The sequence below is a fragment of the Panthera leo genome, chromosome D3 (assembly GCF_018350215.1).
Source record: "Panthera leo isolate Ple1 chromosome D3, P.leo_Ple1_pat1.1, whole genome shotgun sequence".
NCBI classification, from domain to species: domain Eukaryota; kingdom Metazoa; phylum Chordata; class Mammalia; order Carnivora; family Felidae; genus Panthera; species Panthera leo.
Window position 1 is genome coordinate 10,750,672 of NC_056690.1, and position 10,328 is coordinate 10,760,999.

General features: G+C 61.6%; 1 protein-coding gene across 1 annotated transcript; it reads right to left on the minus strand.

The window, feature by feature from the left end:
- Positions 1–1,289: 1,289 nt before the first annotated feature.
- SDS (serine dehydratase) lies at positions 1,290–9,308 on the minus strand. Its single transcript, XM_042911221.1, has 8 exons — positions 9,118–9,308; positions 5,798–5,952; positions 5,466–5,505; positions 5,079–5,218; positions 4,882–4,973; positions 4,421–4,648; positions 2,545–2,669; positions 1,290–1,891 (listed from the first exon to the last, which is right to left on the minus strand). The coding sequence occupies exons 2-8, from the start codon at positions 5,948–5,950 to the stop codon at positions 1,683–1,685; spliced, it is 987 nt and encodes a 328-aa protein (XP_042767155.1). The 5' UTR covers positions 5,951–5,952; positions 9,118–9,308; the 3' UTR covers positions 1,290–1,682.
- Between the last annotated feature and the right edge of the window lie 1,020 nt (positions 9,309–10,328).

The window sequence follows — 10,328 nt, forward strand, 5'->3', positions numbered from 1 at the left end:
ACCCATCCAGCCATCCATAGATCCATCCATTTTCCATCCATCCATCCATCCATCCAGCCAGCCAGATGTTCACTGAGCGCCTACTTTGTTCTGGGTCCTGTCCTGGGGCCTTCTGAGCCAACAAGACTTTCCCAAGTTCCACTGGGGGGTACTACACAAGACGAAACAGAGCCTGTCACCGTCTGACCTTAGCCGGGTGGTCGACCCCAGCCTTCAGCTCCTGTAGTGGGCGGAGGGGTCTGCCTCGCCTCTTTTGGGGGCTTTGTGCCGACACAGGCGGGACAGTGGAGGCTGGAAGCAATCCGATGTTCTGGGCAGGTTTTCTTAAACTGAGCGCTATTTTAGTCGCAGTCTGGCCGCCGGGAAGAATTGTGGGGCCCAGCGGCTGCTGCTATGCTGTTCCTTCCAGCCCTTCCTTGGTATTCCGTCCCCTGTAAGATACATGTGTGCCCCTCCTGGCTGGAAATCGGGGGATGGGCCTGTGTCCCGGGCGGGCTTGGGGTGGGGTCCCCACTCTCCCCTGAATCTCACAGCCCCTGCTGTTTGCTCGGCTGGGTGGGACTCTGCGGAGGGAGCCGCATCGTGTCCTGAGGGGGTCCGGGGGGGGGGGGGGTCTCAAGCTTCACCCTGACCTTGGGGATTCAATGAATTGCCTGAGGCTGCTGCCGAAGGCGCAGGGATGCCCGTGAGCAGCGTGGGTGCCCCTCTCGGACCTCGGGGAGCCCTGGCAGGCCTTCCTCGGTCTGTTTTCGTTCGCTGGCTTCCGCCCACGCATTCCTCGGAAGACGGGTGTCGTGGTTTGAGTGACCTTCTCTTCAAGTCCGCCCCTTCCCCTACCCCCGAGATGGGTGTCCAGTCGGTGTAGCTTTGCCCACCCCCACCGGTAGGGGGCTCGCTGCTCTGCTCCCAGCGGTTCTGTGCTAAGTCATTCGGCTCCCAGGAGGCCTTCCTGGCCTCGTCCGCCTCTCCGGCTGGTTCCGCCTCCAGTGGAGGCAGCCCTTGCCCCAGCTCTGGTTCGGCGCCCTTCCTTGCTTCCTGCTCGCTGCCTCCGGGCGCGCGAGCCCAGCTGCGCGCAGGGTCCTGGCCTCCGTGTCCTCGGGGCCCCGAGGTTACAGGGGTGAGGGTGCAGGGAGCTCGCTGTTGAGAGCCGGGGCCGCGAGCGGGCGGGTGGGGTGGGGGAGGGGAGGGAGGCCGACCGCGATGGAGGAGGAGCCCAAAGGACCTTCAGTCCATAAATATATTGTTTTCTTTTTCAACGAAAAAGTCTGCAATTAGAAAAACGCCTGAGGGCGGGGCTGGGCGGGGCTTGGGGGGGGTGGGGAGGGCAGCTGGTTCTCAGTTCTGGCCCCTGGCCCCGACCGTGGCCCCTTCCAGGGAGGGGACCCACCCCGCCCTGGGGACCTGGTAGGGGACACACGGGCAGCCGTCGCCTAGCAGGGGTGGCCAGGATAGTCGCGCGGAGACGCCGGAGAGGTTCAGATCCAGCCTCGCTGGCGGCCGACCCGCCCCCCACCTTGGGGCTTCGGCCCCTCGGCCCAGAAGGAACCGAAGGAACCGCCGGTCACCGGCAGACGCAAGAATAATATTTACAGTGAGACGCTGGATAAAACTCCAGCTCCCCCGGGGGTACCTACCCCCCACCCCCGCCCCGGGTAGGGGAGGCCGGCCGCCGAGAAAGGCCCTCACTCGGGCAGCCCGTTCTTCATGCCCAGCTGTTCCTTGAGGGCCCGCAGCTGGCCCAGACTGATGTTGCTGCCGCCACAGACGATGACCACGAGGGAGGACAGCGGGGCACGGAGCTTCCCCTCCGCTTGCAGCTTCTGAACCACGCGGCTGTACACGGCGGCCAGGGCCGCCCCGCAGGCGGGCTCCACCAGGATCTTCTCGTCATCTGCCAGAGGAGGGGGTGCTGAGGGTGGGGCCTGGCTTCCGCGGGGGGGGGGGGGGGGGCAAGGGGACTGTTGGGTCCCCGGGAAAGACTCGGGGCTAGGAGTCTGGGCACCAAACCTCCCATCGCTATCCTAGTTGACCTTCGGAGCCCTGAGGCAGGGCTAGGTCTCACCCGGACCGCTCCCACGGATGAATGTTAACTGCCCGAGCACTGTGTTGAGAAGGCTTGGGTCGTCACTTGAGCAAGACCGCCATGGTTGATTAGCCAAACTGACGGCTGGTACAGGAGGATTAAGTGCTCCCTTTCGTGTGTGTGTGTGTGTGTGTGTGTGTGTGTATGTGCGGTCCCTGTCCTAGGCTGAACCCAGAAAGAGCCCAACCGCATCACAGACCCACGTCTGAAGCCAACCCTGGGGTTGGCTTTCCTTTTTCACCCTGGCTACCAGGAAGCTCCCTGCTATCATGGTTATCAGTCCTCTTCACTTGTGGCTTTGGCCTTTCTAGTTATACTGCTGCCTTCTATTATCTTTCATTAACGGGAAGTTCTAGCAAGGGGTGGGAGACAGAACTGTGAGGAAAATTTGTCGTGAATGGGATCTGCTAGGACACCAGTTAGTCCCTGAGCCAGCAGGCTTGGAAGGACTTGGCACATACCCACAAACTTCTCAATGGCGGCCACAGCCTCCTGGTCCGAGATCACCTCAGAGAAAATGGGGTGCTCCTGAAACAGCTTCAGGGCCTGAGCCCCCACGGTCTTCACGCACAGGGCCTTGGCCACGCTGGGAGAGGTGGTGATGGAGAAGAAGGCCGGAACGGGGGAAAACAGGAGGGAGGAAGGCGGCAGAGATCGGGACGAGGAGGGATAGAAAGAGAAAAATGGATTTGAGAGGGAGGAGGGAAGTGGGGTCCACGGGCAGGGGCGCGGGGCATGCCCTCTGTGGCTGTAAAGCACTGAAAGGCCCCAGAGGCTCCCCGCCAGAGTGAGGTCTCCTCATAAGACGCAGAGGCGTGAGTGGGGCGAATAGCCTATCCTGATCCACGCGGACGGAAAAGCCCCCTTGCGGTTCCCTGAAAGGACGCCACCTGCTCGACCCTCCCTAAGCTGGGCACCACTCTGCCCGTCCAAGTCCCGTCCCGCCCTTCAAGGCTCAGGATTCAGGCCACCTCCTCCAAGGAGTCCCCCAGGGACTCCAGTGCCTGTGTCTCCGGACGGAACTCTCGAACGGTCGGTCCTCCCCCCTAAACACACATAGCGACCCCTTCTGGAGGGAGTATGAGGTACCACCCGTTTTACGCGCGGTTTTAAATCCTCACGGCTGTGTTTGCCGTTCCACTGGTTCGATTCCGTGGAAGGGGAAACCCAGGCAGAGAGCACGCGGGTCACTGGCCCACGGTTACGTGTTCAGGGAGTCGGTGGTGTGGGCACCCAGAGCAGGATCCACGTAACCCTGGGACCTGCACGCGTAATCAGTGCCTTGTCTTTCTCCCCGCCCTCCCTGGAGTCATCGTCGGCTTCATTCCCAGCTCACCTCGCCCATGAGCACCTGCAGCCTGAACCACCTGAGCCCTGAGCCCTGGCACGTGACTCGGGGTAGGCACTCCGCCATTATTTCAATGCCCACGGCGCAGGATCAGAGGCCAACATGGTGGCTGCTGGGTGCCAGGCTCAGGAATCCACAAGGAGGTCTCACCTGGACTCAATCTTCCCTATCTGAGGTAGGGACCTGTCTACCCAATATCTATTCTAGCTGCACACGTGGAGACCCGATAGGAAGACATTCCCTGCAGTAGTTGTGGCCATGTGACTAAATGCTGGCCAGGGAGAGGTCAGTGGAAGTACTGTGTCTTTAAAGGCAGGGGGCATGGCTCTTTCTGGCCAGATGGACTGTGGGTGTGACAGTTGGCACTTAGGCAGCCCTTTTGGGCTGTAAGGCTACATGATGAGGATGATGGAGAACAAACTCGAGGAACCTGGACCCCTGGCTTCAGGGAGCTCCCTGCCCCGAGACCGTGTACCTCTAGACATGTTTTTCACTTTACAGAGAGGAAGTAAAGCTCCATCTTGTTTAAGTCACTGTTACGTGGGCCTCCTGTATAACGTGCCAAACCTAATCCTAATTACATACCATCTGTCAAAGGTTCGGGGCTGGAATATGAACTCCTTAGGAGCAGGGGCTGTGTTTGTTCACCACCCTGTCCCCGGGATCAGCAATGCTTGCACCTGTTAGGGGCTCAGGAAATGGTTGGCAGATTAACGAGGGGTGTAAAACCCCGTGGCAGGGGCCTCGATCAGTGATTAACAGTGAACTCTTCATGTGAGGAAACGTGACGTTCCTCCTACAGAGTCACACAGACCTGGGCTCGGTCCCAGCAGACCCACTCTCTGGCCGTGGGACTCTGGGCAAGTGGAAAGCCTCAGTTTCCCCATCTGTAAAATGGGACGGGTAGCGGGGATCTGCCTCGCAGCGGGCACCGAGGTGGGCTTCCCAAGGCCTGCTGAACATCCGCCGGAGGGGGCCCCGCTGCTCACCTGGTAACCTGGGGCAGGGAGACGAGCTTGCCCGCGGTGGTGGCGGCGTGGAAGCTGTGGGCTCCGGCGGTCTCCATGGCGATGACGGGCACGTCCGCCCAGCCCACCTCCTGCAGCCCCTGGACCACTCCGCACAGCAGGCCCCCGCCACCCACCGACAGCGCGATGGCCCCCGGCTTTGCACTCAGCGTCTCCTTCAGTTCTTTCACGATGGAAGTGTGGCCTTCCCTGGAGAGTTAGGGACGGGGGGCGGGGGGCGGGTCAGGGCTGGGCTCCCTGGAGACCCCACGGGGGCTGGGGGCGATCCTGGAGACGCTCGTCCTCAACCCAGGCGGCTGACGGGCTCTGGGCCAGTCGCCTCCTCCCCACCTCCACCCGGGTTTCCGGCTGCCCGCATCAGTCACCTGCCCACGAGAGCCCTCTGTCGCCCCCTGCACCGGGTGCCTCTGGGCTCCACATACCAGATGAGGGGGTCGTCAAAGGGAGGAATGTAGACCCAGCCCGGGTTGTTCTTTGCCAGGGCCTTGGCCAGCTCAAAGGCCTCATCCAACATCTGCAAGACCACAGGGGAGGTTGGAGAGGGTGAGGGGCTGGGGGGACCCTGCCCTGCCACCAGGTGCCCCCCCTCCGTGGTCCCTGCCCCCGGGTTGGTGCTCACCTCACCCACCACCTTGACCACGGCGCCCTCATTCTTGAGCCGCTCGATGGTGAGGGCAGGTGTGGTGCTGGGCACGACGATGGTGGCAGGGATGCCCAGCTTCCTGGCGGCATAGGCGGCTGCCATGCCTGCGTTGCCCGCTGCCGGGGATGGGGTAGAGAGCGTGTCAGTGAAGGATGGCCTGGGAGCCCAGCTGGGACTGTCGTCCCCAGCCTCGGGGCTCCGAACACCCCCCCCCCCCACGAGTGACTTCCCGCCTCCCCCCCTGGAATTCCGAACGGGGGCTGCCGCGGGCGTTTGTAATGGCTCGTCGCTGGGGAAACCAGGGCCCAGAGAGGTAGAGCGCCCGGCCCTGGGACACACAGGAAGAGGCACGCCGCCACTGACCCGAGGAGCAGACGAAGTGTTCACAGCCTTGCTCAGCCCACTGTGGAGACAAGGGGGGAGGGTCAGGCCCACGTCCCAGGCTTTCCCCGGGCTCTCCCCTCCCCCAGGGAGTAGGACTTCGTATTGGCCTTGCCTCTCCACGGACATCGCCCCTCCCCAAAGGGCCTGGCTCAGGGAAGGGTGCGGGGGGAAAGGCAAGCAAATGACGGCTCTGGGACGAGTCCACGGGCAGACCCTCCCGCGCGGGCACCGCCTCTTTGGGGGGAGTGCTAACCGCGGATGCGTCGTGGGACTGGCCCCCTCCCTCAGACGACGCGGAGCCCATCCCATACCATCCTGCAGAGATGTCCGATGCCCCGGATCTTGAAGGAGCCTGAAGGTTGGACGCTGTCCATCTTGAGATAGACGCTGGTGCCCGCCACTTTGGACAGGGACATGCTGTCACGGACGGGGGTCCGCACGTGCAGGGGCTCTCCAGACGTCATTGCTGGGAGGCGGGAAGGAGACCCAGATGGTCGGGAGAGCCGGCCCTGGGACCCTCGGCGTGCCTGCCAGCGGGCCCTGCCCTCCCCTCCCACGAGGCCGAGGGAAACGCCCACATGAGAAGCATCCCGGACGCCTGGATTCCCATCTCAACTGAGCCACCTACTCACCAGGTGACATCAGACGAGCGAGGCCCCCTCAGCTCCAGCTGCCTCGTCTGTAAACCGGGGGGGAAGCCCCCCCCCCCCCACCAGGGCACACTGTGCTGGGAAGCTGTGAACTCAGAAATAGCATTGGGACCTGGCACCTGTCAAGGGGCGTGACTCAGATGGATTCGCAGGGGCGGATGCAGAGCGAGCTGCGAGACGGTTACGTGCTAAAGAAGGGGCAGGACGGCGGGTGTGTACAGTCTGTGCGAGGACATGGGGACACACACACACACACACACACACACACACAATCCATAGGCTTCTGCGGGCATAGAACATCGCAGGAAACACACAAGAAACTCGCTAGGGTGAGAAACTCTCTCTGGGGAGAGCGGGCACTCGGCGTCCCCTTTCGTGCTATTTAACTATTTTGCTACAAAGAGGTATTGCCTCTTTATTTAAACACGTGTATTTTTTTATACTAACCTTTGGAAAGCCCTGTACCCAACTAGGGAAAGCTTTTTATTATTATTATTTTATAATAATTACTATATTGTTTATTAATTGCGTATGAAGCGATTACCATGTGCCAGGCACTATTTTAAACTTGACAGATATATATAGTTTAAGTTTACCTATTTATTTTGAGAGAGAGAGAGAACATGAGCAGGAGAGGGGCAGAGAGAGAGGAGAGAGAGAATCCCAAGCAGGCTCTGGGCTGTCAGCACAGAGCCCGATGCGGGGCTCAGTCTCATGAGCGGTGAGATCATGACCTGAGCCAAAATCAAGAGTCAGACGCTTAACCGACTGAGCCATCCGGGCACCCCTAAGCTTTGCCAATATCAATTCACTTATTCCTTTGACCAATCCTGGGAGGTGCCATCATTATCCCATTCTCCTGATGAGGACAAAGGCTCGGATTGTGTTTCCCAGGATGGCCCCTGCAAGCCCTTCCCATCCCTTCATGATGGGACACAGATGCTTTTCTCAGTGAGAGGCGGGCTCTGTGTTTCCTCCCCTTGAACCCTGGAGGAGGGGGGTGGTCTGTGGCCGCAGTTGGAAAAGACACGATGCGATTTCCAAGCGGTGGTGTGCTTGTAAATGTTCAGCAATGGACTCTCCCAAGACAAAGCCCCGATTTGTAGCGGGCGCACTTCTGTACTGTACGTAACCTTCTGCAAGGCCACTCTCGAGCTACCAACATGACGTCATTGCCTGTGGAGCTGGGAAGAGACGGCACAATCTGCTGGCTCCAGTGCAGCCCTGCTCCCCAGGCTAAGTCACAGAAGGGGACACAGCCTTCGCCTGGCCGTCTCTCTGGGGCAGCTCCCCTGTCGAAACCCAGCTGCCAGGATGGGAGTAAGCCCAGGCCGCATGCAGAGGCCACATGTAGGTGCCCCACCTGACAGCTGATGGCCAGACATGGCGGGGTGACCTTGAGATGTCACCCTGCAGCCATCTGAGAGACCCCAGTGCGAACTGCCCCAATAAGCCCCAGGGCCATGACAGACAACAATACGATGAACGCTGTTGACCTTGGGGCAGTTGGTCACACAGCAACAGGGACCGGAATATTAATGTGACTTGCCCAAGGCCACACAGCTAGTTAGTGGGGGAGGCAGGACTGGATGAGACAGTCTAGCACCCGGGCTGCAGGCTGTGGGCGCGGCTCAGGGCTCCCCTTCTGCACGGGCTCTGGGTGATCGAGAAGCTGAAGTGGCCCAGAGTCTGGCCACCACACACGTCCCTTCTCCTCCCAGAGTCTCCCCAACTCGGGCTGAGCCAGAACTGATCAGCGGGTGGTTGCGCGGGGAGCCTGTCTGGCCCTCCCCATGTCCTTCTCCGTCCCACACACGGCTGGCTGCCTCTCCCCACCCACCCCTGCCCCATTTCCAGTGACCCACCCGGTGCAGCCCGCTCTGGCCACGGCCTCCAGCTCAGGCCTCTGGCTCCCAGAGAGGGCCATATATGCCTGGCTCAGAAGAAAAGCGAGGGATGGGGTTCCTGACCACCTCCCCAGCCTTAGCTCCCCCACATACGGACAACTGATGTCTGTGTGAATTAACTAACATCCAGGGCCTGGGAGCGGGAGGCCCTGAACGGATATCACTTCTCCCCTAGGTCTCCTGAACAAAAGCCGGAGACTAGATGCACCCCATTCCAGAAGCATCCCCATATCTATTTGATTATTACCCTCCTGGAGGTTACTCCTGAAACAACGGCACCCCCCCTTCTGGCTGACGGGACCCCTTGTGCGTGTCGCCAAGCTCTGGCCTCAGGGAGCTCTCCGGGTTGGCAGTGGGGGGCATCCCCCCAAGACTGCTTTCGGGCGGATTTGGGAAGCCTCTGCCCCCACCTGGGTCTGGTTGCACCACGGATGCCTTCAGATGAGGGGCAGGGACCCCCTATGGGCACTGCTCCCGCCAGCACAACATCCTGGGGGGGGTTGCCAAACACGGAGGAGGGAGGGGGCTGGAAGCTGCTGTCTATGTGTCCCCTCTCGCTCAGAAGTCACTCCCCCTCGGGGCGCCTGGGCGGCTCAGTCGGCTGAGCATCACGACTTCGGCTCAGGTCATGATCTCCCAGTTCGTGGGTTCAAGCCCCGCGTCGGGCTCTGTGCTGACAGCTCAGAGCCTGGACCCCGCTTCGGATTCTGTGTCTCCCTCTCTCTCTGCCCGTAACCCACTCGCATTCCGTCTCTCAAAAATAAATTAAGAAGGAGAAGAAGAAGAAGTCACTCCCCCTCTCATAGCAAGAGCTCAATAAAAACGAACTCTCATTTTGAGCGCATGATCTCATCTCACCCTTCCCACTGCCTGATGAGGAAGGGTCCGTCATGACCCCCATTTTGGAGAAGAGACCACTGAGGCCCAGAGCTAGATGCCAACGCAGCCGGTCTGGCTTCAGAGCATGGGTTTTTACGCTCCACGGACTCTACCTCCTCGCCTTGGCCTGGAACCTGCCCCCTCGCTGGGCCGCAGGCACTCCAGTCTGGGGTGGGGCTGAGGAGGGGTACTTACCTGGCCAAGGCGGCTGGACAGAGCGAGCAAGCCGGGAAGGGACGGCCAGGAGGTGATCTAGATGGATGGACTGGGTAGATGGGCCTCGGACAGATGGAGGGTAGCGGGGCAGGTAGAGGGTCTCCCGATTTGTCCCAGGGACTACCGGTCTGGGCCTTCGGTCCCAGGCTTTATTCCCCGGGCGCCTCCCGGCAGCCAATGGAGCCCCGGGGCTGGCCACGCCCCCCGCCAGGCCCCGCCCCTGGCCGCTGGCCCGGGGGCTTCCGGGAGGGGAGGGGGAAGCTGGCCGGGCTTGTCCTGCCTGCGGCTCCCTCGCTCCCTCGGGTCTCTGTCCTCGGTGGCCACCTCCCTTCCCCACCCCCACCCTCCCCCAGGGCCTGCGGGAGGATGGCGTGAGACGGTGCACTTAGTCACTAGCAGGTGCTTGGCACCTAGTGGGCCCCCCGGGGAAAGTGGGTACTGTCACTACCCTCATTTGACGACAAGGGAAGCGGAGACCCACGTGGTGACAGAGATGAGCGGGCCCGGGACCCCAGTGGGCTACAGTGTGAGCACAGGTCTCCGTTGCGTTCCTCTGGCGTTCTCGGTGACGCTTTCGTCTCGAAGGGGCAGATGGCCTTCTGGGGACCACCCTGGCGGGTGGGGGTTCAAGTCCTGGCTCTGCCGGTTTACTCGCTGTGTTGCCCCGGGCAGGTCCGTTTGCCTCCTGGAGCCTCCCTCTGCTCATCCGGAAGATGGGGGGGGGGGGGGGGGGGGGTTGAAAATGGAACCTCCCTCCGCGGATTAGATGACCCAATAACGCGTCGAACTGCGGGGCCCGGACCGGAGTGGGTGTGCCCACTCCCTGCCCCGTGCCGAGCCTCCTGTCCGTCTGTCTCTGGCCGTGGGCAGGGGTCCGTAGGCCCCCAGGGGTGCTGCGCGCACACACGTCCGGCTCGTCTTTTCCGGCCCCTTCAACAAAGCCCTCTTGTCCCGCTGGCCAGGACGAGAATAGCAATGAGACGGAGGGCCGCGAGGGCACAGACAGCCCGCCCAGCCGTCCCTCTCACGGGGTGCAGCAGGACTGAAGACGCGTGGGCATCGCCAAGCTCCCACGCGGTAGGCACAGCCTCCCTGTGTGCATCTGAGCGTATACAGCCGGCGCTCACGACGCCCAAGCCGCTGCCTGCGGCCCATCCCGTTCCGAGTGCGGCCGTGTGGGGTCTCGCCTA